At 42.1% G+C, this 26,672-nt stretch overlaps 1 protein-coding gene across 4 annotated transcripts in view; it reads left to right on the top strand.

Moving 5' to 3' along the window:
• The window catches only part of LOC124775109 (ATP-binding cassette sub-family C member 4-like), a 203,973-nt gene extending 182,897 nt beyond the window's left edge, over positions 1–21,076 (top strand). For all 4 annotated transcript variants that reach the window (XM_047249940.1, XM_047249938.1, XM_047249939.1 and 1 more), the window contains 4 exons: positions 12,738–12,898; positions 14,633–14,762; positions 17,624–17,734; positions 20,654–21,076. In XM_047249940.1, coding sequence (XP_047105896.1) covers positions 12,738–12,898; positions 14,633–14,762; positions 17,624–17,734; positions 20,654–20,698 — 447 coding nt within the window. In that variant the 3' untranslated portion in view covers positions 20,699–21,076. The remainder of the gene's footprint in view (positions 1–12,737; positions 12,899–14,632; positions 14,763–17,623; positions 17,735–20,653) is intronic.
• Positions 21,077–26,672: the final 5,596 nt, after the last annotated feature.

Raw genomic sequence — 26,672 nt, 5'->3', positions numbered from 1 at the left:
CTCAGATTTATTCCGAAGCAGTTGCCGGTAGGCCTGCATTAATTTTCTGCACTTGTTCATCAGTCAACATAAGGATTGCCACAATCGTTTAGACCTTCTGCGCCACTAATAAACGCTCTGCAGCAGAAACACTCACAGATCCGATCACGGGATTGGAATATATACCTAGTCAACACAATATACACTGCTCCGATTGATCTCTAGCAACTACTGCCAATACTCTTGGCAACATAAAACATGGACACAGTTCAAAATCAGTTGGTCAAGACACAATACTAAAATTCAAATTTCCACGGAAACAAATGTAATTTATTGGCTTGAATGACACCTCAGCAAGTCCACTACAGCTGCCTACAGATCATGTGTCCACTCACTAGATCACATCACTCGCACAGAAAACTGGAGCTTCTCCCCTCCAGAAAACTGGAGATGCCTCACTCAGACTTCCATCCCCGCCCACGGGAAAACATTTAGGATCCTTGAAAGATCTCCATGTTTGAAAAATTTCATCACTAAAGATCACAGGCATCGGCTATAGAAATACTTTTGAAACTCCACTATGACCTTGACGGTATAACTTTACACCTACATCGCACACAGACTACCGATCTGCTTCCATTCCATGAGCTCCCCGAACCGCTCCCTGAAACTGTTTTAACAAAGAAGTGTATCTGCCAACTGGCTCCAGGAGTCCAGTGCAGGCATTTCAGTTGGCCATTTCATGCTCCCACGAATAGCACCACTCTGCAAAGGGCTTTCATGACAAATGAATGGTGCGGTTTTAAAAATTAATAATAAATCGATCGATTACTTTGTACGGGCAAACCTTGCACCATAAGCAGCGGCAACTGTCAGAGATTTTGATGCCTTATCCGCTGTTAGCTTGTGCTTACTGCGCAGGCATAACGTCTATCCCAAGACGGCGTCGCAACAGGATAAGGCTTTCTGTGTGCTCCGTTTTGAGGGTCCAGATCTGTGACTACAGTGAAGCGTGAGTTTCGTGAACTGTTAAGGAAAGATCCACCAGCCAAGAATAGTATAGGTAGGTGGTACCGACAGTACATGCAAACAGGGCGCCTTTGTAAGTGGAAGGTTTCTGGTCGACCTCGTGTGCCTGATGCAAACGTTGAAGGAGTGCGCAGGGCGGTGCACCGAAGTCCTCGCAAGTCACTTAGTAAAGCAAACAGGGAATCGGTCATGTCAATGATTACGATGTGGAATGTGTTAAGTAAGCTACTATGTTTTAAGCCGTACAAAATGGGATTAGTGCAAAGTGGGAAGGTGTGAGTTTCGTGAAGCTCCGAACAATGGTTTTGTAAAAAGACTCGTCCTCGGCGATGAAGACACGCGCCGTGTAAATGGCAAGGCAAAAGCTCACAAGGTCCGTATCTGGAGAAGCGAAAAACCACATACGCTGAATCAAAGTTGAACGTTTTCTGCGCAGTGTCGCGCGAGAAAGTATACGGCCCATGTTTGTTCAAATAACAAACGGTGAAGGGTAACTCATTTACAGATATGTTGGAAACGACTGGAAGGTGCTCCATCCCAATTTCACAAGCATGTACGAGAGCTTCTTAAGCGTGTTTTTGACCAATGCTGGACTGAAGAAGCTGCAACAGCAGGCAACCACCTTCTCCCACGGCTACCTCATTCGCCGAATTCAACACCCTACGATTTCTTTCTGCGGGGGGTCGAGGGAGACAGGTTGTATGTACCTCCAACGCGCGTGTCGCTTGAGGAAAGTTTGTGATCAGATAATGCATGCACCGCAGACCATCGCGGAGGACATACTACATCGAGTATGGGAAAAATTTGGTTACCGTACGGATGCGTATCATGTAATTAACGGTGTTCGTAGTGAATGATTGTAATCACTGAATCAAAAACTTGGTCAGATGCCGCTGCTTATGCTGTAAGGTTTTCCCATATAAAGTAACGAATCGATTTATTATTAATTTTTAAACCCACACCATTCATTTATAAACTCCCTGGATTTTGCAAGGGTGCTGGAAACCACTTGGCATTCTGGGAATGGCACATCCACTACGCCACTGTAGTTGAACTCCACCACAACGCAATTAAGCGATTTACAAAATGGCAGAACAAAGCTTGCTAGCAGGTGCTCGCCTTGTAGACTCATTTCACTGTCAGAGGGTGTGCGAGAACGCCACTAAGTTTTTTTCACCCCGGTAACAGCACCTGTTGGTAATCGTAAGGTTTTACAGGTGTACATCGATTACACAGTCAGGCAAGGATGCGCATAAATAAATATCTAAGAAAAACGGTACATAAAATTGAGGAAATAAATGAAACAGAGGACTGAACAATATAGTAGTAAATTTGCAAAATTGATTAAAAAATAAAGGTCGACTTTGTCAGTAAAATTCATTCACAGACGATTATGACCTTAAAAGGTAATTAAATGCGTGTCCGCTCCTCCTCAAGTTGAATAATAAAAATTGTAGCACATGCAGTTAGGTTGCCTAAAATACTAAACTATTTGGAAGACACAGTTGTAAAATCAGAGCCTAAAACCTGACGAAGTAGTGCAGTAAAATTTCCTTCATTATACACTGCTGTTCGTAAAAGTTCAACACGGTATAAAATCGCTCTCATCAAGCTACAGTCCTTCGATCGCGAGTAAAAGCTCAATACTCAAAAGCACTGTGTCCACGTGGCTGTTCAGTTTCTATCCCCATGAATTTCCCAAGTGTTCAAACGGTACCGTGTGCTGCTGCTCAGAGAAACTAACAAGACCAACTTTTATTTCCAACGACCACCGGCTCCTGTGGTCCTTCCTCAAGCTAGAGCCGTCAGCCAAAGACCACGAGGCTTGTAGCATAATCCCCTAACTGTTCAGGAGTACTAGCCATAGAACAAGAGTTCCCAAACTTTTCCTCTGGCAGAACACTTTGAGGATCCTGGTACTGTGATGGAACACGTTGTTTATTTTAATGATTAACAAAATTTTTAAAAATGGGACCTTAAATTATTCAGTGTTTCCTTTAATTTTAAATCGTCACTAATAATAAGCAAATCATAATAAATTTTAAAAATTAGTGTCGCCAAAATGTCGAAAAAGTGCCATGTTACTAAGTTTTGCGCGGAACCCTTACTAACTTCCCGAGGAACGCGTATTGTGTTCGAGTATAATGACTTTTCTGGAGACAAGAAATCTACTCTGTAGGAATCAGCATGGGTTTCGAAAAAGACGGTCATGTGAAACCCAGCTCGCGCTATTCGTCCACGAGACTCAGAGGGCCATAGATACGGGTTCACAGGTAGATGCCGTGTTTCTTGACTTCCGCAAGGCGTTCGATACAGTTCCCCACAGTCGTTTAATGAACAAAGTAAGAGCATATGGACTATCAGACCAATTGTGTGATTGGATTGAGGAGTTCCTAGATAACAGGACGCAGCATGTCATTCTCAATGGAGAGAAGTCTTCCGAAGTAAGAGTGATTTCAGGGGTGCCGCAGGGTAGTGTCATAGGACCGTTGCTATTCACAATATACATAAATGACCTTGTGGATGACACCGGATGTTCACTGAGGCTTTTTGCGGATGATGCTGTGGTGTATCGAGAGGTTGTAACAATGGAAAATTGTACTGAAATGCAGGAGGATCTGCAGCGAATTGACGCATGGTGCAGGGAATGGCAATTGAATCTCAATGTAGACAAGTGTAATGTGCTGCGAATACATAGAAAGATAGATCCCTTATCATTTAGCTACAAAATAGCAGGTCAGCAACTGGAAGCAGTTAATACCATAAATTATCTGGGAGTACGCATTAGGAGTGATTTAAAATGGAATGATCATATAATGTTGATCGTCGGTAAAGCAGATGCCAGACTGAGATTCATTGGAAGAATCCTAAGGAAATGCAATCCGAAAACAAAGGAAGTAGGTTACAGTAGGCTTGTTCGCCCACTGCTTGAATACTGCTCAGCAGTGTGGGATCCGTACCAGATGGGGTTGATAGAAGATATAGAGAAGATCCAACGGAGAGCAGCGCGCTTCGTTACAGGATCATTTAGTAATCGCGAAAGCGTTACGGAGATGATAGATAAACTCCAGTGGAAGACTCTGCAGGAGAGACGCTCAGTAGCTCGGTACGGGCTTTTGTCAAAGTTTCGAGAACATAACCTTCACCGAAGAGTCAAGCAGTATATTGCTCCCTCCTACGTATATCTCGCGAAGAGACCATGAGGATAAAATCAGAGAGATTAGAGCCCACACAGAGGCATACAGACAATCTTTCTTTCCACGAACAATACGAGAATGGAATAGAAGGGAGAACCGATAGAGGTACTCAAGGTACCCTCCGCCACACACCGTCAGTTGGCTTGCGGAGTATGGATGTAGATGTAGATGTAGAAACCAAGTCTTCCGCAGAACACAGTTCCGGACACCCTGAGCTAGGGCTTGAGCCTTCGACACGGCTTGTTACGCGTTTTCTTACGTCTCCTTTTGTTTGGCAACTCGGTTGCATAGACGAACAAAACAATAACTTCACAGGTAGAGGTGGTGGGAGGTTAAGATGTTACCTATACCCATTTGAGCGGTTTGAAGTACCAAGAATATTCTGGTGTCGCCATAAAATCATTGGCGTGAATGTGTCAAGCTTGTCTTACTCGGCCTTGCGTTTTGAGACATGATACCTGAGCGAAAAACCTAGGTATAATGAGCGTACTCCTGCCCACCCACATAGTTACTACAACCTCAAAAGTATATAACCTATACCCACTAAAATATAGCAGACTACATAAGAATAACACTGGAACAAGAATTATCTATCAAAACAATTTACCAACTATAATTACTATAACAATAGCTGTGTTGCATCTTCTGCCGTTGTAGCTTTCCAACTGCGACTGGAAGAGAGGTGCAGACATCGTAGCAAAAAATAAAAATTATACTACCCATACAAATAACTTAGATACTAGGACAGCCGTTTCAATAGCGGAGTGTGTTCTGGGATCAAAGGATCTCAACTGGTTTATGACCTAGCCCTTGCATTATCATTTTAAGGAGCCCCAGAACAAATTCATAACTAAAAAAATTACAGACTAGGATCGCAATTAAAAAAGCGGTGATTTTGTCTTCCCCCTCGCTGCAAATTTGTACTCCTGACAGGGAGCGGGTACCTAAAATATTGTAAGTGATCCAGACCAAACGGTACCTTGTTTAATAGTCCAAAAGTTGCATTAACCCACCAAAATATTATATACTAGGAAAGTCGTTTGACGGCGGCATGTGTTGTTTACCTTTCACTTTGACTTTACAGCTGTGAAGAGGGACATTACCAAGATGTTACACAACGAGGCGCTCCAGCGCAGCCTATTTCAAAGCCTGGAATCCAGACCACGCTAGTCATTCATGACTCGTTACAGGATCGTCGTTGGAATGACCATCAAAACTAATACGTTTCATTACCACACAACAAATCAAAATAAGCGTCTTCTCACGCTGATTACTCTACCATCTTCCGAATCATTCACTGAATGTTACAGCATTTATGAATAAAATCATTGACTTGTGCTGCCATGCAGTAATTTAGGACAAATGAAATACAAAGGAACATATGTATGTAAATGACTGAGCCATATCAAAAAGGTACACAAACTTCAGTTCTTTACAGGGGGTCAGTTCATAGTTAACATAAACCAGATTTCACTTGACTGTCTTATACAATGACTTGATTTAATCTAGCAACATAACACACAATTTGGCATTTAGAACCAACATGATGCATATTTATGGAAAGATTCTGTGTGTGAGAGGATACATCCTGACGTTATGCAACGATTTTCTATGGATGACAACATGCTCTCATTCATTCATTCATTCATTTGATTGAATCATAGTAATTACAATCATCGTTACTCTAGTATCATCGGATTTCGGAGAAACAAAGTTTTTGTCTGTTTACTGTATACATAAGGTTGGGTTTGATGTAACACTGAATAGGGCAGCTTCAGTGGTTGACAGTATTTAATTTTCAAGGTTTGTTAAATCGCAGTCACACAACAAAGTGCAATGTTGCTATGAACTCGTGACATCAAGACGCCAAATTTGAAATCCTCAGTCTCTGACACCATTAGGTTCAAATTTATTTTTCATGTATTTCAGAGTTACATTCAGTAGCTGGAAGTGACACTTCGCTGCAGACGTGCTCGTTTCCCATAGCTCTGGGTTTTTCCCCGCCGCTTGTGATATCCTAAGCCGGCCGGTGTGGCCGTGCTGTTGTAGGCGCTTCAGTCTGGAACCGCGTGACCGCTACGCACGCAGGTTCGAATCCTCGGGCGTCGATGTGTGTGATGTCCTTAGGTTAGTTAGGTTTAAGTAGTTCTAAGTTCTAGGGGACTGATCACCACAGATGTTAAGTCCGATAGTGCTCAGAGCCATTTGAAACATTTTTTGTGATATCCTAATCACTTTGTGCGGCGCGCCTACTTCGCTTCAGACCAAGCCAAATTTGTAGATTGGTAAACTCCATCCCTCCTGCTACCAGAAACTCTTGCCAGCGGTCACGACAGCCTAAGGATGAGCCAAGAAGTGGTACGTGGCGGCATGAAGTTACTCCAGTGTTTTTTTTTTTAAATCCTTTATTTTCACCATACCTGATGGTTTGGTCGCCGTCCAAACTATCACCGACTACAGGACAGTCTCTTAAAATTCTGGTGATTACCTGGCGTAAGTGCTACAAAAGTGCTAGATTTTTAAGACCTCACATAGGTCTACTTGCAGAAAGCTAGTTAAAATCTGCAAGTGACATCAGTGATATTTTTGGGGAAATTTTTAGCTTATATCGATACGATAGGCTGACAGTAAATGAGGTTTGTGTATTTGTCATAGAAGATAACCGCAAAGCCACAGATACAAATTCAAATTGCACGCAAGATTGTTTGGGCAAGACTTAGTTTCAACAGGATTGTTTTATTGACCACCAGACTCGCCTCCTGATGTAACCTGACACTTGAAACCTAAGTTCTCTAGTACGTAAGTTCCCAACCGTATGTCACATTGTAGGAAACTTACCTTCAATCAATTAAAAAAAATAGTATTGTAAATAAGCAGCGTTAAAAGATTTCCTGCCAAACATGACTAAATTAGTTCTGTAACAACTACCTGAAATACGTTGTTCGAAATCCCACTTACAGTGAAGTCACATGGGATTCAATAGCACCAAATAGATCTGACCCCTTTGAAGATGTTCACGTAGAAATTGGTATTAGTATCACATTCTAAAGCGAATTTGCGTCTGCGTTAGCCCATACTTCAACTATAATGTACCACAGACACTTTGAACAAAAAACTGCGCACAGTAGTTGGGAGAAAGCGCAGTTCACACCAGTCTAGTAGAGTAGCAAAAGTGTTCAACAAAACAACCGTCCAATATCTTTTATATTCGTTTGTTGTAAGATCCTAGAACATACTCTAAGCTCAAACATAATGCGGTACCTCGAACAGAATGGCCTCCATGCCAACCAGAAAGGATTACGTAAACATTGGTCATGTAAAACTCAACTCGCACTTTTCTCACAGAGACATGGATCAAGGCAGTCTGGAGAATCTAGTATTTCTCGATTTCCGAAAAACACTTGACTCGGTAGGACTTCTACGTTTATCAAAAGTACGGTCATATGGGCTATCAAGCGAAATTTGTGACTGGATTGAGAAGTTTTGTTTGTCATTGACGGATGTAGAAGTAACTTCAGGTGTCCACCAGGGAAGTGTGTTGGGACCCTTGCTGTTCATGCTGTTTCTTAATGATCTTGTAAACTGTATTAATAGTAACCTCAGAAATTTCACAGATGGTAAATTTATCTGTAATGAAGTAATATTTGAAAAAAAGCTGCAAAAATATGCAGTCGTATTTCGAAGTGAGTGAAAGACTGTCAGCTCACTGTAAATGTTCAGAAATGTAAAATTGTGAGGTTCACAAAACGAAAAGAATGTGGTATCCTTTGACTACAGTATCAGCGAGTCACAGCTAGAAACTGTCAGCTCATACAAATACTTGGTAAACACTTTGTAAATGATCTGTAATAGAACGATCACGTGGACGTAGTCGTTGTTATACTTTGGTTTATTGGTAAAATACTAGGCAAATGGAATCATTTTGCAAAGGAAATTCCTTACAAAAACACGTGCGGCGCCTTCTGGAATACTGTTAAAGAAGTGAGAGGAAGGGAGGGAGAGAAGAGAGAAAATCCATATCAAATAAGACTAATAGGGGATATCGAACGAGTACAAAGAAGGGCAGCACGAATAACAAAAAAATTGTTAGACCTATGAGAGAGAGTCACAGAGATGCTGCAGGAACTGATCTGACAAAAATTGATACATAGGTGCAAACTATTCCGAGAAAGCATACTTGGAAAGCTTCAAGAAACTTCCTTTAACTACCGACTTCTAATGTAGTACAAAGACTACTACCTCCGAATTTACGTGAAAACTCTTAAAGGTTTCCAGACGTTCTAAGATTCTACATCTTTATTCTTCATGCCTACATATTTATTTCACAAGATAGTCACCCTGGCAACGAACACGTTTCTCCCAACGAGAAACTAGTTCGCTGATGACGTCACTCTAAATTGACATTGTTGACGGACCACCACCTCACATCTGATCGCACCGCTTCACCATTATCAAAGTGAAGTCCTCGAAGATGTTAAAGGCATGGAAATCGATTGGGGTGAAGTCGGGACTTTATGGAGGATGATCGATGACAGTGAACCCGAGGCATCGGATTGTTGCAAATGTAGTAGCGCTCTTGTGTGGTCTGGCATTGTTATCTTGAAGGAGAAGGTGCTCCTTTTCGAATTCGAAAGTCTATTACAGCACGCTGTTTCTCTCGCGCCGACGCAGTTAAGTTACCCACCGACATGTTACAGGCTGCAATAGACATGAAGAATAAACATGTAGAACGTTAATAGCATTTGTTTGGTATAAAAAGCGTTTCGAAGTTTCAGATAAAAAATTCGAAGGCATTACTTTCCAGCATGCCCCTGCACAATACCCCATGCGTGTCTCCTACAGGGATCGCGAGTACTAGATTAACTATTGCGCACACAGACACTGAAGTCATTTCTCCCGTGCTCCATGTGTGAATGGAATGGGAAGTAGCCCTAAAAGCTATACGACGAGAAGTATCCTCTGCCATACACTTCAGTCGTTCTCAGAAAAATCAGATTTTGCTTCATTCATTATCTGTAGAATACTGTCCCCTTGCTGATGCTGATGCTGCTGCTGCTGCTGCTGCTGCTGCTGATGATGATGATGTGGATCTTTTGAGGAGGGATATTTCCTTTTTCTCTAGTGTCTGATGTGCCGACCTTTAATACACAAACTTCATTCTAATCCTTTTCGCTACAGTAGCTGTGATAAGAAAGTATTCTAGTTACTTTATCAGCTTCCTGAAGCAGCTCTACGATTTTAGATATGCATTTTGGTTGTAATTGTTGTTGAGGTCATAACTCGGATGACTGGTTTGATGCAGCTCTCCACGCTAGTGCATCTTCTTAGTTACTGGATCTACTGATATAATCTTCAACATTCTTCTGCACCACCACATTTCAAAAAGCTTATATTCTCTTCTTGTCTGTACTGCTTATCGTCCACGTTGTACTTCCGCAAAAGGCTACATTCAAGTCGAAGACCTTCAGAAAGGATTTCCTAACACTTTTATATCTGATGTAAAATTTCTCTGCTCCAGTGCTATATACGGCTGTGGTTTTATTTAGTGAAATATATGTAGTTCGCTTGTAATTACGTAATAAATAATCTGGTGCCGTCTGATAGTTATTTAGAATTTTAGTTTCGTTACAGGCTGGTTGATTACACGTACCAATAGTCGCACATTGAGCTCAAAATTTGTCAAAAACCACAAATTTTTACTAATCACTGTCTTTAACTGTGAATAACCTTTTAATTGCACATTCTGCAGCGTAGTTACATGTCTTAAACTGTTCGACTCAACGACACCTTCACATTGACGCACCTCTTTCACGCGTAGTGCAAATGGTATTGATTGTTGTCAAATTTTCACTGAGCATAGTGAAGACAATATTCTGACGTCACAGTTCTGAAGTAACGTAAACTACCTCGAGGGCTACGGGAAAGTCTCTCTCTTCGGCCTTGAACTCCTTGCTTCACGTTGCCCAGGAGAAAGCAGGGACTCTGTGTGTCAGGCGGACGCATGCAGGGGCCAACTGTTTCTAGTCTGCCGTGGACTCATGCAGGCCCCAAGCCTGTTCAGCAATGTCCTACCTGTGGTAGTACTTCCTGACGTTTGACATCCCGCGTACACGCTATCTACACCTCGTAATGTGTTTAATCTTTCCGCATTGCCTCATTCTTCCAATGGCCGCACTTTGTTGTTTGACTGCATGTTCTGTTGTGCATTTATCACCCAATCGCTTTGTACCTCCAGGCTGTTCCATGCCCACCGGCCGTATCACACGGAGAAAGATAGATTTGCTTTTAGTTTACTTGATGGTTCGCGCGACATCTTCCAAGCAGAAACCTTTGACATCTAGGTTATTCACATGTATCGAGCTTGGCTTGTTTTCGGCTGATAGCTCTGATGCTACATTTCTGGTAACTTCCTCTTTGTTACCTACTTTGGCAAATCACAAGTCCTGTCGGCATCTGACGTCGGTATCTGAAAGGCGGGCCTTCACCTTCTTGGGTTTTTCTTCCTAGTTATGTGTAGTCGTAAATTTTCCAATTTTGTCTGTCTAGTATATAAAGTGATCTTATTCCTTCTTCGTACAAGTCTTCTTTTATTTCACCGATACATTTTTGTTTAAATTTTAGTTTTGCTCCGTGTTGCATAGAATTTCACTACCTGTCTAGTTTACTTGATCGGTTCCAATCTCCCAAAATGTCCGCAGATTTTTAGCCTGCATTTTTCATGTCCGAGTAAAATGTTGGCATACTTTCTATTTTTGCATGTGCTCTTCAGTATGTTGTTCCGTCGTCAGTATAATTTAGACCTCATATTTTTTAAAATAACTTCCGTTCTTTCGGATTTCTTCAGTGTGCCTCTTTCTTCTTAGGATGTGGCTCGTCTGATGCAACTGAATTAAAAGCTGTTTGTATTGTAGCATACGCGTTTCGCGTTTTTTACTTGTGAATCATCTTTAGTGACCTGTAACACATTTTTAGTATGTAGCGTGAGTTAGCTGCCCCTACAGCTGTCAGGTTATGGAACCCACAGTGTTATATCCGGCCTAAAAAAATCGCGCGCGAGATTTTCATATTTTCTAGCTCGCTACACACAAACTATTAGTCCTGCAGAAAAAAACGAACAGGACCTTTTTGTAGGAAGTTTAATGTAGTTAATTCTGTACTTGTTCAAGTTTTCGCTGGAGACCGCGGTTTTAAAGTTATTAAAGAAAATCGTACAAAAGTGACCTTCAAACGCATTTCGATCCGCCCCGCCCCCCGAACTCGTACCGCATTTATATTTATCACGGTTTCTAGTAAGTTGCTCATGGCAGCCACCAGCGTAGTCGGGTATTCCGGTAACATTATTAATTTAAACGTGACCTTGAGAGTAATGAATGGAAAAAGACTTCTGTAAAAATTACGCTGAAACTAATTACGTTGACAATTCGATCCAAACTTAACTCTTACAAGCACAATAGTTTCGTAGTTATAAGGCATGGCGAGTACAACGCTGTAATTGTTTATTCTAAGCTGTTGAAATTCCCAAAAGTGTTAGGTAATATTTACACAGACGTAAATTTTAGTTCCTATTTGCTCGACTGAAGCGATCTCGTAATAAGGCCAGTAGGTCGAAATAATTCGTGCAGTCCTAAATTTTTGAACAGAGGTAGGAGAGAGTGACCTCAACCACGTAGTAGAAAACCTTACGGTGGGGTCTGAGTGTGGGAGTGGGGGTGCGTTTGAAGGTCAGTTTTGCACATTTTCCTCGAATAACTCGAAAACTACAGCCTTTAGCGAAAACTTATCCCGATACAAAATTTAACTACATTAAATGCCCTACCAAAAGGTCCTGTTCATTTTTTCTGTATAACTGTAGTTTGCGTGTATCGATCGAGACAATATAAAAATCTCGCGCATGCTATCTGGAGGCCAGATATAACATTGCGGGTTGTGTTAAAGTTCGGTAGAAACAGCCGAATCACCCTTGGATCTAGCGGCAGTCTGCTCGGCGTATTCTCAGAGGTGCTGCCGGAACTTAAATTTTTCAACTAACCCTTCCATGCTTATTCACTAAGATTTTTCTTACAAATCGACCCTGTAATTCCAGGTGAGTTTTCGTCATGATGAAGAAGCATTATTGCTTCAATGGTTGCATACGGGGCTGACTTGTTCTTATCAACTTACCTCACGTCTCACGTCTGATCCTGTGGAAGTGGCCGAGCTGTTCTAGGCGCTTCAGTCTGGAACCGTGCGACCGCTACGGTCGCAGGTCGAATCCTGCCACGGGCATGGATGTGTGTGATGTCCTTAGGTTAGTTAGGTTTAAGTAGTTCTAAGTTCTAGGGGACTGATGACCTCAGACGTTAAGTCCCATAGTGCTCAGAGCTATTTTTGAACTTAGCCTGTGTGACATCTTTGATACGAGGTCTGGCCGTCGTTGCTGCCCGCCAGCGCCAAGCAAAGTTACGGCGTAGCTGCTCAGTCTGACACGATCTTTAAGACTGTTGTGTGAAGTAAGGTGGGTGTAACAGGAGAGATATTTTGACTGTCGAACAGGTGGAGCTGAAACAGGCGGTGGGCAGTCTGGACGCTCAGGTGACGGAGGGCGGCGGCAACCTGAGCGTGGGGCAGCGCCAGCTGGTGTGTCTGGCGAGGGCCATCCTTAGGAACAACAAGGTGCTCGTCCTGGACGAGGCCACCGCCAACGTCGACACCGAGTGAGTACAACCCCTCACTATACGCCACCGACAATTACTCTAATGTCTCTCAGCCTCCCCTAGACCACAGAAAAAGTTTATTTCTAGCAGTCAGTCTAGCAATCTTTCTGAATACATTCATATCAGCCACTTTATCTGACACAAAAACAAGCCAGAGTTTTATTGATATGTCCTCCAAACCCTGAACTAGAGCGCGATGCATGCGGGTATATATCGGTATTCTGGGTCAGGTGAACGTTTGTTACATCGGCCAAAGTAGGCTGACGGAAACGGGAGGTGCTACATCATACAGTACTAATCCCATATTTAAGTTTGTTGAGATGTTCACGACGGGCGTTAACAGATAAAACTTTCATTCCATTCCTGATAGATATTGCATACAACCGGCTGGCACATACACATCACTTACCGCAACGTCTTACGTCAGCGGTAGACGGTCACATTACCACCTGGTACCACTGCACCATCTACAGCCCTCAGAAGCGAGCAGTGTGATCTTTTTAAATGAGTTACTAATACTTTGTCCAGTTAGGTTGCAATGCTCTGTGGCTTTTTATCCAGCGAGCTAATTTTCAATCTTAGTCTAATTAGTAATTTTGAACTTAAAAGGAGCGATAGTTTCCGTTAGAAGGCCGTACACTCCAAACCCGGTATGCCAAACAGGCAAAATCGTCGTGAGCATTGATGTACCAGGTTGAAGATAACTGGTTGATAAAACACCAGAACCTGTTGCATGAAGTAGTTCGTAACTGCCCGCTTCACATCCTCGTCGGACAGCAGTCGTCGACACTTCAGCGCCTGTTTGAAGGGAACGAAGACGTGATGGTCGGACGGGGGAGACATCAGGACTATTGGGCGGGTGTTAGTGTGTCGCCCACTTGTTACCCATAATTGATGACGCTTGCCTCCCAGGTCGACAGGCGTCTTGTGTCGAATCGTGACCAGCGCACCATTCCACAACAGCGGTTTTCGACAGAGTTGTTACCCGAAACACATCCTAAATTCTCTGTTGGATTTCTAGTGGGTTTGTCTTTCGGCAGCCAACAAAATAATGAAACATATTAGTCCAGTTTAGACGCATCTGGTAGCGCTGCAACTGTTGACGTTTCGGCATTTACCGCACGCACGTACAAAAAGCGCGAATGCCACAATAATCCCTTGCCTACATGTTAGTGCTTACATACCTGCAACGGAGTCGCGATAAGTTGCGCACACGCTGCAGGAACGCCTCGAACAGGAGATTCTTGTTCGCCCATTGCACTAAACTCGGTGAATTCGTATATTAGTATTTGTTTGAAATGCTGCTGTAGTTAAATCATGTAACTACCAAGGTCAGACACGGAAGGGGGATACAAACCGAGCGAGGTGGCGCAGTTGTTAACACACTGGATTCGCATTCGGGAAGACGACGGTCCAGAGCGGCGTCCGGCCATCCAGATTTAGGTTTTCTGTGATTTCCCTAAACAGTTCCAGGTAAATGCCGGGATTATTCCTGGGCCGATTTCCTTCCCCATCCTTGACACAGAGTTTGTGCTCCGTCCCTAATGACCTCGATGTTGAACAACCAGTTTTCCTTCCTTCCAGGGCTGCAATAATGGACTTAATTTTCTACCTCTAAATAACTGGCGAAGCTTTACTGATAAGTTAGATTTGCCATAATCTCTGAGTTTATACACACTGTTGAGGGGTTTTCTTTTTTTTAAACCACCCACATTAAAATACTGAATGTCGCAGGACGGACACGCTGATCCAGAAGACGATCCGCCGCAAGTTCAAGGAGTGCACCGTGCTGACGATCGCCCATCGCCTCAACACCATCATGGACTCCGACCGCGTGCTCGTCATGGACGCTGGACAGGTCGCGGTAAGTCTGTCGAATTACATCGACCTCTTCAGGGCGGGACGCCAAGTGAGTCAGGAAGATATTTAATTTACAAACTGATGCGGATGCCATCACTTCATCTAGGAAATATTTAGGTACCGCCAATGAAGTAAACTAGCGCCCTGTGTCACGTTTTGGCCTCAGTCTCGTGAAGATTGAAGAATAACGGGGATTCTCTGACTGGATTCAGTCTTGATCAGTGCGACCCAAATGTCACTCAGACTGGCATTTTTTCTCGTTTATTAATTGTTAATACACAAACTAACAGGTACGTCGCACATGTCGAGTACATCATACACTTTGCTTTAATAAACATGTAAATAAATACGCTTAAAAATAAACAAGGATTTTGTAGTTTCATTTAGGACATCTGGTCTCAAAATTAGTAGCAATACCATAGCTGAGACCAAAGTAAATTACGGGACTGGAATTCCCATCCCAAGTATGCAGAACTTACACTCCTCGCCCTCAAGCAGTTTGCCTGATACTTAGCTAAAAACACCCTGACACTGACGCGGATCAGAACTCGAGCTTCTACACTTACCTGTAGAGAATGAGAAGCATAAACTAATGAACTAGTAAAGGCAGAGAAAGAGGACGTTCCGTGCTCCAAGCAAATTAGTTTCCAAATGTATCACAAACTGTTGTCATGGAGTACTGTGGAGCCTCAAAAATCACAATTTTTTTGTATAACGATTTGATTTCTGGCTGCCAATCACCTGCGTCATTTCATCTCCTCACGAACAGGGTTTTTTTTTTAACCGCATGTTTACTAAGATGGACAGTCTGGTTGATGGTATAGTTAAGATATGGAGTACTAACTTATCAGAAATTATTTAAATAAAAATCTTTTTAATATAACAATTTTTAAAATGAACTAAAATGTATAAAATAATCATCCTAGGCCCATACAGATCGTTCTGAACATTTGTGCTTGTCAATTTTTAATAGCTATGATAATACTTAACAAAATTTAAGACAAAAAACGAGGAGTACATGCAGCAGATAACTGAAGCATGAAAATTTTGGCTAAGTCGCTAACGTTTTTTATTGCTCTGCAAATGATATGAACTGTTTCCGCTACTCTCTTGACTATTTACTGTTAACCGTTGCATGCGTCCCACGTTTTTTGTTTCTAATTTTACAAGTATTCTCATAGCTACTAAAAATTCATAACTGTAAATGTTTACTTTATTATGGGGGCTACAAATCTTTATGGGGCTAAAAGAAATTATTTTATACTGTGTAGTCCACTTTAAAAACGTGTTACAGTATGGTTTTTGTACTTACTTTCTGCTTTTTAGTCTTTGAGGTGTGAAATTTTCACTAGATTTCAAACAGTTTTGTGAGATTACAACAGAGACATGTGGTAAATTTAAACTGGCCCATACAACACTTGGCTGCCGTGTGACTTCCATCAGCAAAGGAGGATCGCTGACTGCCTGGTACTGTTTTATATCTATATCTGCGAGATTACTCTATTCACAACAAAGTGCCTGGCAGAGGGTTCAATGAACCACCTTCAAGCTCTCTCTTTCTACCGTCCCACTAACGAACGGCGGGCGGAAAAAACGAGCACTTAAATTTTTCTGTGCGAGCCCCGGTTTCTCTCATTTTATAGTGATGATCATTTGTCCCTATGTAGGTGGGTGCCAACAGAATGTTTCCGCAATACAAAACAAGCTGCCCTTCTTCGAACTTTTTCGATGTCATTCGTCATTCCCGCCTGATGAGAATCCCACACCGCACAGCAATACTCGAGAATAGGGCGGAGGTTGGGTTGTTTGGAGATGAGACCAAACAGCGAGGTCATCGGTCTCATTGGATTAGGGAAGGATAGGGAAGGAAGTCTGCCGTGCCCTTTAAAAGGTACTAACGCAGCATTTGCCTGAAGCGATTTAGGGAAATCATGGAAAACCTAAATCAGGATGGCCGGATGCGGGATTGAACCGTCATTCTCCCGAATGCGAGTCCAGTGTGCTAACCACTGCGAATAGGGCGGACAAGCATGGTGTAAACAGTCTCTTTAGTACACCTGTTGCACGTTCTAAGTGTTCTGTCAATGAACCACAGTCTTTGGTTTGCTCTACCCACAACAGTATGTATGTGGTCGTTCCAATTTAGGTTATTTGTAACTGTAATTTCTGTGTATTTAGTTGAATTTACAGCCATCAGATTTGTGTGACTTATCGCGTACTCGAAATTTAGCGGATTCCTTCTAGTACTCTTGTGAATAAATTCACACTTTCCTTTATTCAGGGTCAATTGTCACTTTTCGCGCCGTACAGATATCTTACCTACATCATTTTTCAATTAGTTTTGGTCATCTGGTGACTTCACAAGACGGTAAATGACAGCATCATCTGCAAACAATCTAAGAGGGCTTCTTAGATCGTCTCCTATGTCGTTAATATAGATCAGGAACAATAGAGGCCTATAACACCATCCACAGCACTCCAAAGCAGTGAGTATGCTGTTCTAGCGTGGTGACTGAATACTTTTTTCTATTAAGCTTATTTTGTTTACCAGGCTGTTGCGTGAGAGCGTAACAAAAGCTGTCAAGAGGTCAAGAAACTCGGTATTAACATGGTTTCCACTAGCTACTGCCTTCTGAGTCTTAAGAACAAAAATACCAGCTTGTTTTACGCGTTCGGTGCTTGCGAAAGTCATTTTGATTCCCACTGACTACCTTTCAGGTCTCCAATGATGTCGTGGGGATGTTAAACCCTCACCTTACACCCGGAAAAAAAATAGTCACACTCGAGCACAGAAATTTGCATAATTCTTGTATTTGACGCGTCCTGATTGATAGTGTGGGTGACATGTACGGCTGTGTGTTTCAGGAGTACGGGACGCCTCACGAGCTGCTGCAGCGGTCGGAAGGCATCCTGACGGCGATGGTGCGCCAGACTGGGCCCGCCATGGAGCGCCAGTTGCGGGCAGTCGCCCAAGAGGTGGGTCTCAGCTGCCGGCCTGTGGCAAGCGTCGCGGCATGCGTGCAGTAGTGGAGATCATCAGCAGAATACACTGGGGCTGGCATTGCTACGAAACTCGTTCTCAGAGTACTAAAAGCCATCTTAGGGACGCGGTCTGGGACAAATTTTCGTTTGTCTCGAGGTATCCATTTGATTTTGGTGTTGAACAGACAGCAGCATAGGGTTCAGTCCTCAGAGATGTAGTATATGACGCAGTCAACTGAAAACCGAACACCCGCCACAGCGGGGCCATTGAATGGTTCCATTCGAAGTAATCACCATACGCATTTAGACATTTATCCCACTGGGAGACGAAACAATCCGTTTATAACGTAGAATGTGGTCAGCTGTCGGCGGATCCACGACCACACCCCGTCTTGCACTTCCTCGTTGCGCTGAAATCAACGTCCACGCATTCTTTCCTCAAGTCGCCAAAAATATGAAACTCTCACGGTGAAAGATGAGCGCTGTTCGGCGAATGTTGCAATGTTTCCCAACCAAAGCTCTGAACCGTGGCTTTCATCCTATTGGAAGTGTGGGGGCAGGCTGATGCTGTCTGACAGTATTCCTGGGCATCTTGCAAAGAGTCTTCATAGCGCTGTGCATTGATTGTGGTTCCGTGCACAAGGAACTCGACGAGTAGAAGACCCTTGCAGTCGGAGATGATGATCATGACCTTACCGGAACTTGTGTGAACAGCTTTGGATTTCTTTGGCGGGAAGATGTTGGATGTTTCAACTTTTGGCTTTGCCCTTTGGCTGTTGGAACGCTGTTGGACTGAATCATCCTGTTGCAGCGTAACGCCCACGCCCCCACTGCCAATCTGACAAAGACTACACTTCAGGGATTTGGTTGTGGACACTGCAGCATTCTTCGTAAAGCCCAGATCTTACACTATATGACTTCACATCTTGGGCGACCTCAAGACAGACATACGTGGACTTCCGTTTGTCAGACAAGGAAGTGCAAGAGTGAGCGCAGTTATGGATCCATCAGCGGCCAACCTCGTTCTACGAAACAGGGACTGGTCGTGTTGTCTCCTAGTGGGATAAGCTTCTTAAGTGTGGCGATTACTCTCGAATAAAAACATTCCATGGTCTCGCCGTGACGGATGTTCGGTTTTCATTTGAGTGCCCCTCATATTATTCGACTGACTACAGGAATGTCTTGAAACTGGCCTTGGTGAATTGAGTTGGTCCCTTTGGAATTCATTCTGGGCAGATACTTACGGCATACACTTACTTTACTAGCTCATACATGTGATACGGGAAGAGACCATATCGGTTACACACGTTTCATAATGAGGAGAGCAACGTAAGTGGTTTCCTGAAACCTGTACTCTTGTGGGTTAATTTGAACTTCGCAGATGATGATATGGATGGCATGGAACCCAGATGAGCTCGGTCTTCGCCATAAAACAGCACACACATAGTGTCTGAAACAAGTTTTTATTGCCTTCTTGTAATATGGGTCCACAGATTCTATAATTTTTTAAGTTATGTTATCTTGCTTTTTAGCTGTTGTTCTTTACCACAGCAGTTCCGCCATTTGTGCCATTTCCAAGCATAACACTTTTGACACCAAACAGTAACAGCTAAAAGCAATAGGACATACAAAAAAAGATTGTCTGACAGTACAATAGTTGTTCTCTGTAGGTAATTTCAAAGTGTGCACTTTCCTCAGCAAATACATTACTTAATTTCGTTACTGACAATCCAGTAACAATTCCAACACTGATGCACATATCTCTCTCTCTCTCTCTCTCTCTCTCTCTCTCTCTCTCTCTCTCTCTCTCTCTCTCTCTCTCTCCCCTCGTCAATTAAAAGGAAACCTGGAGACGAATCATTGTCAAGCAGCTCCATTTAGGAACTACCTTAACAGAGCAGAGCAACTGAACGACTGAAGTGAAATTAATTTCTAATTTTTGATCATAGCGTAAAGATAAGCTATTAAGGTCAAGGAAAACGTTAAAAATTGTCAAAGACCAAGCCTCGAATCTACACACTCGATGATCGCGGGAAATGTGCTTACCTGCCGAGGGAAATGTGCTTACCTGCCGAGGTATCAGTACACCACTCTCGAAAAGTTAAAGTTTCAATAAAGCATCAGAATTTGAAAAGTAGGAGAGAAGTACTGACAACTGGAAGATGCAAACTGAGCGTTTCGCCTCCCTCGATGGCTCAGCTCGTAAGGCAAGGGTTTGTTTGAAATTTGATTCAGCACACAAATTTAAACTGCCAGGAATGTTCAAAATAGCCCATACTCCATCATAAAATGAAAGTCATTCTAGACGAATGATTTAGTAGTTTCCCAAATTTTGTAATTATGTGTGACCCGATAACCAATACACTTCAGAAGGATACATATTAAGTTTCAGTTAATTCCGTCAATATTTCCTGTTTTCTTCGGGAGAAGCATTTTTCTTCCTTACATTGTCAATTGCTTGCTGTACTTTCTTTCTAAATAGTTGACTTTCTTCACAGCCGACCTTGGGTATTGTCTGCGGTGCAGAATTTTACTTAGTCTTCGAAGTGCTCTGCTGTGCCCGTTGTTAAATAGTTGTCTTAGTTGTGTGGACCTGTTTGAGAACTAGTCATTAGAACTGTTACGACAAACATTTCGTTTCTCGCAAGTGTCTTCGTCTGCGCTCAAACAAAAGTAAAACAGGTAGCTACCAAATAGTCCACGTTCTAATAACAATATGCTTAAAACAGCTTCGTATGATTCGTCGCCAATACTGTGTGTTATTCAGTGACTTTCATTTAATAAACAAGCTATTTAATCCATTTCAAATATCCAAGTTCGTACTTCATAGAACGTTGTCTGCTACTTGAAAATTTTTGTGTTTTATGCGATAGCTCTGGCCTTTTGCATGTTGATAATGCTCTTTTGTTACAGACGTACCTGAAAGATCAGCCGGAAATAGAATCCGTGCGTTTGTGAAACCAAAGAAACTGAATATGTTGACGCGAAGATATTGGTCCTGCTTTGTGCCACGTGTGCTGCACTTTCAAGCAGACTTCAGAAACTATTTCAAAAAATTGAAAACAATGAACTGTTTCACTGCTGCATATGTACAACAGTGCGTAGTGAAAAACCAGTCAAAGAAGAGTTCCTGCTGTGATGATATTTATAGTGTGTTCAGTGGAACCAACAAATGTATATATGATACAAGCTTTTGTAGTAGTTCCTGTAAGTGCTCATGATTTTATAAGAAAAAAATACTGTGAAGAAAATGACAAATGTACTTTTTTAATTATTAACACAAATATTTCTTTCATGTCAGTTTCCATTTTAATAAATTTCAATTTTTTTTCTCTAGTCAGATTTCATTATTTGTCTGAGCGAACGAACAAAATCACCCCTGTTAAAATCGGCTCCATTTTCGACAAAAATCTTTATTATTGCAAGAGAAAAATATATTGTTTCAAATCAAACAATTAAATAAAATTGACCAAAAAGATTCTTAATTCAATTAACAAGAATCTAAAATGCTAAATAATTAAAATCTCATGAGGAAGTAAAATGCTGTTTCCTGAAACAAATGTCTGCTGTTAAGTGATGTTACATAAACTCGGAATATATTTTCCACAAATGCGTCGAATCTCTTTTTCCTTCAAAAAACGCATACCAATTCTCTAAGTTACAATAACCAGAAAAAAAATTTAAAAAATAATTTGTTTGGCACTTACGGTGGAAGTCTGTCGGAATACTGGCTAGAGTCTCTGCTTTTTAACTTACACTACGAACTGTAGTTGTGGTACTGAAATATTCCTGTTTGTCAACTAATCTCAGTTTCACAATATATGGGATAAATCACTCGAAACTTGTACCTCTTTTTGTTTCGTGAACGGTTCAAGACCCGAAGGATGACGGTGAGTAAAGATATATGTAATTTTTTAGCGTGGGTAACTCTTGAATTTTGTATCAACCAAGATTCTAAAGCAAGATTTTTTAGTATAACGACGTACTCTATTAACGGCATTCGAAATCTCTTGAAGAAAAAAAAACGTCCCGGGATATAACACTGTTGGCTTTTAAACTTGAAGCAAAATATCCGAGAAATAAACTGAGTGCAAATGGAGAATAAAAGGTCCCATGAACACATGTCCACGGTAGATGGCCCTGACGAATGAATTTCCTCTGAGCATGTCTGTGTGTTCCTTGTGTGTTGTTGGCTGTGAGACTGACACAGCACACTCTAAGCTGCAAAATAGTCCGGTATTCATGTCGGCAACAAGCCGAGATGGTGTTTGTGGACGGCCAAGCAGATGGACACGGTCGAGAGACAGCACGGCTACACCAAAACAAGTATCCTCACAGACACCAACCAAATCTCACAACATTCCAAGCCCTTTATGGGCGTTTATTTCATCATGGGGCCTTTCAGACAGACGAACGTACAGGGAGGCGGCGGACTGTGTGTACACCAGATCTGTGACCTGGTTCTCCAGAATATAGAGACGAACCCATGTACATGCTCCAGGCTAGTGGCTCGCCAACATGGTGTAAGCCGAAGTTGGATTTTGTGTATCCTGCATGACATATGCTACTATCCCTGTCACCCGCAACGAGAGCAAATATTGCCAGCCGTGGATTTCACTCTACAGGATGGATTTTGTCGATGGTTTTTGTACCAGGCCATCACAATTATGGGTATCTGTCATCGGTCCTCTTCCCTGAAAAAGCAGCCTAAACCAGAAATGCCACCATCAGGCTGTATAATTGTCATCTGTGAGCCATAGACAGTCTTCGGGGAATGATTGAGGCGTCTCATCAGCATCATTTCAGCATCAATGTGTCGGCAGGGATTCTTGGCGACCATATACTTTGACTGGTTATTATTCCAAAACGCCTTGACGGAGATACGTACCTGGACTTCCTGCAAAATACTCTGCGTGAACTGCGTGAGAATGTACCTTTGTCAGTGCAAGTTACGTGGTTTCTGCGTGATGGAGCACCGCCCCGCTTCCGCGGTAGAGTTCGCCGATACATCATCAACATCTTCCCCAGATGTTAGATAGGATGCGGAGCCCTGCAGCATGGCCTGCTAGATTACTGGACTTAAGCCCCCGGATTTTTACCTCTGAGGGAATGTAAAAAGCATTGTGTATATTGGACCAGTTCCTGATGTTCAGACCTTTCAATAACGTGTTCACGACCCCTGTGACGCGATTCGGAGAGAGGACGGAATGCTCGAAAGAGTGCGGCATCCATGATGCGTTGTATGAACTCTTCGAACAGCTGTTATGATGTGGATGCGATGTAGCTCTGTACTGTATTTCAGGAAGATTTATTGTTTAGTTGCACGCACACCGTCTGTTACCAGACAAGCGCTGGTAGTACCTTTTTCCCTCAGTTTTCAGTCAGGAATCTGTCCCAGCTGTTTGTCGGTGTTTGTTAAAGTTCACTGTATACGGTGAACATTAAAAAAACGACTATATATATATGTATATATATAATGTGTAAGAAACACCTAATAGTACAATTAATTATTTCTTTATTTGGTAATATGAAAATTTCACCTTATTGCCAAAAGTAACGTGTTGCCACTTGCCAACAAAGCTCAACTCAGTCTTCTAATCTAAGGTTCACTATCGCAGAGCATAAGAACCTTAATGTTGTGTCGAGTAACTTATAAACAGGCTCAAACCTTTTTTGACAACAGGTATCTTCCTCCTAATACAAACTTGTATTTCATTTTACGATGTATCTGAAACCAAGTCGGAATTCCTTCAGCATATCGAGGCATCTCAAGTTCAATTCCATCCTAAATTTCATTAAAGCAACTTTCATTTCATTAAAATTTTTGTTTCCTTAAATGATCGAGCGCTTCTTTTTAAATAATTTTTTCAACAGTCAACTGGAAACTATGGCAAACAAATTTATTTACAAAACAAAACAGAATACACAAATATTATGAGCTTTAGTTTTGAGATCTTAGCATTGACTCGGACATTGATTTCAACTAATTTCTGATGTAAACGACCTCATAAATAAGCCTGTATTTATTCCATGATAATACAGTGATAAATACTGATTGAAAACACATCGTTAAGCTAATACTAGATTTACGAAACCCCCTAAAATGTACATAAACTATTTAATTACTGCTGGTATTTCAGGAAAGATAAACTGTAATGTAATTATTTAGGATTACATACACCACAAAAGCAAAAAGACGTAAGATGTTTCTAGTTGTTCTTGCATTGTGACATATTCCTTTCCTTGTATCTTCCGTCTGCTGTACAAGAAATTATAGTTAAAAACGACGCATATATTAACCATTTTGTCAAAACGAGGAAGTGCGAGAGTGGGTGCGATTGTGGATCCGTCAGCGGCCGACTGCGTTCTACGAAACAAGAATTGATAGTATCGTCTACCAGTGGAATAAGTGTCTAAACGCCTGTGGTCATTACTTTTGAATGGAACCACTCCATGGCCCCTTGTGGCGGGTGTTTGGTCTTCATTTGACTGACCCTCGTATCTATGTATGCATACATTCGTATTCATTGTTTTGTAAGAGTGAAAGCGAGCACATGAGTGTGTCGCTGTCGCCTTGCTCATCTCATCTGGGCATAAGGGCAAAGCTACCCATTAGACAATAGCTGGATTTGAAGCATCTTTTGTTAAGCCGAATACGTCAAAGAGGCGTTGAACTTAGAGTTGGGGTTGGGATTGGGTTGCTGTGGGAGAGGAGATCAGACAGCTAGGTCATCGGTTTCATCGGATTAGGAAAGGACGGGGTAGCAAGTCGGCCGTGGCCTTTCAAAGGAACCATCCCGGCATGTGCCTGGAGCTATTTAGGGAAATCACGGCAAACCTAAATCAGGATGGCCGGACGCGGGATTGAACCGTCGTCTTCCCGAATGAGAGTCCAGTGTGCTAACCACTGCGCCACGTCGCTCGGTACTTAGAGTTGATTTTGGATAGTAAGGTGGTGGTGTGGTCACGCTGTGCATTAATATCCTAAGTATATGTGAGAGTATGTGGAGCTCTTGTTAACAGAGCAGTGTAGTCAGCGATGGGAGAGTATTAAAGTGGATCATGTTTGTCAGTCACTGTCGGAGATAGTGTAGTGTCTGTCAGTGAATTTTGAGAAATAGTTTTAACCAACCCAGTAACAGTCATGGTACAATCGGAGGTATCGTAGGTAACATCACTGATTTACACGATTAGCTAACTATCGTAGAACTGTTTTAACTAATCAAGCTGCCACAGTCAGAGGGTCGGTCAGTCACAGTAGGTGCTACTAGTCGTAAGGACTGTTTTAATGTGTACTCAATAATCTTGGTTTTAAACCAGCTGTTAATGTTGTCCATGGGGTAAGTAATCCCAAACTTCTTTCCTTTTACAGTTCACCAGGTTCCACCACCAATTGCTTAGTAAAGGGGATATTACTTCGAAACAGTGAGCTTTGGCAATACCAAGGAATTCTCCTGGTTTCGACTTTATTTAAAAACCGTCACTTCAAAAGCTTTGAAGTTTTATGCTTTACTTACGCTCCACTGTGTTCTATTAGTTGGCGTGCCTCGAAGGTACTGAGGGAGGGGTTAAGGTGGTAAGACACTGCCTGCAATCCTATTCCGGAGGACAGTGAATCATATCCCCGTCTGGGCATCCTGATTTAGGTTTTAAATGGTTCCTTTATCACTTATGATGAGTCCCGGGATGGTTCTTTGGAAAGAGTTTCTTCCGACTGTTTTTGCAAACATTTGAGCTTCGTCTCTAATATTTCTTCGTTGAAAAGTCTTAAACTATGATCTTGTTTTTCTCACTTAAGTAACTTACCGTAATACAAGGCTGCTTATTATCCTTAGTGCTGCGGTATGACAAGCATCTTAGGTGGTGCAGAGGAGTGTATTATAGCCCGTGTGTATTCAGATTCCAGAATCCTTCAGTAGTAGGCGAGGTAAGTACTAGAGCATTTTTTCCATAATACTGTTCTACGAAAAACTTCAGTATACACACTTGAAATTGCAGTCTAAATTTTCTCACGGCTGCATCTCCTATACAGGCGTCTAGCAACTGTTTCGCCCTTATTTGACATTATGACAGCGTCTCCTCTTATCAGAACGTTATCGATTACATTTCTTTAGAAATGTGATCTATTCTTTGCGGACAATGGTAACGAGGGCAGTCGTCGAATTGAGTATTTGTTTCCTGACAAGAAGCTGTTGTTTCGAAGTATTTGATGAATATTCAGCGCGCTTCAAATTAACATTCGTAGGAGGACAGTCCAGAGTCGGAATGACTTTCGTTGTGTTAGTCTTCCCCTGCAAACCATACGGAAGGAAAGAGTCGTCCTTCATGCTGAAACAAGCAAAGTTAATTCCCAGAGTATTGCTAGATACTAAAAGGCACCACCAAGATGGTTAACTTCTATACATACTACATAAGTGTGTGCTGTATCTGAGCAGCCTCCATAGATTGTTTGCAGATGACGCTGTAACTTGCGGTCTAGTAAAATCATCAGACGATCAATTCTAATTACAAAATGATCTACAGAGAATTTCCGTATGGTGCGAAAAGTGGCAATTGACACTGAACAAAGAAAAGTGTGAGACCATCCACATGGGTACTAAAAGAAATCCGATAAATTTAGGGTATACGATAAATCGCACAAATCTAAGGGCTGTCAATTCGACTAAATACCTAGGAATTACAATTACGAGCAACTTAAATTGGAAAGACCACAAGACAATACTGTGGGGCAGGTGAAACAATGACTGCGCTTTGTTGGCAGAATACTTAGAAGATGCGACAAACCCACTAAAGAGACAGCCTACGTTACACTTGATCGTCCTCTGCTGGAATATTGCTGCGCGGTGTGGGATCCTTACCACATAGGATTGACGGAGGACAGCAAAAAAGTGCAGAGAAGGGCAGCTCATTTCGTGTTATCGCGCAATAGGGG

This window comes from Schistocerca piceifrons, chromosome 2, assembly GCF_021461385.2.
Source record: "Schistocerca piceifrons isolate TAMUIC-IGC-003096 chromosome 2, iqSchPice1.1, whole genome shotgun sequence".
In the NCBI taxonomy this organism is placed as follows: Eukaryota; Metazoa; Arthropoda; class Insecta; order Orthoptera; family Acrididae; genus Schistocerca; species Schistocerca piceifrons.
This window is presented reverse-complemented; position numbering and strand designations above follow the sequence as displayed.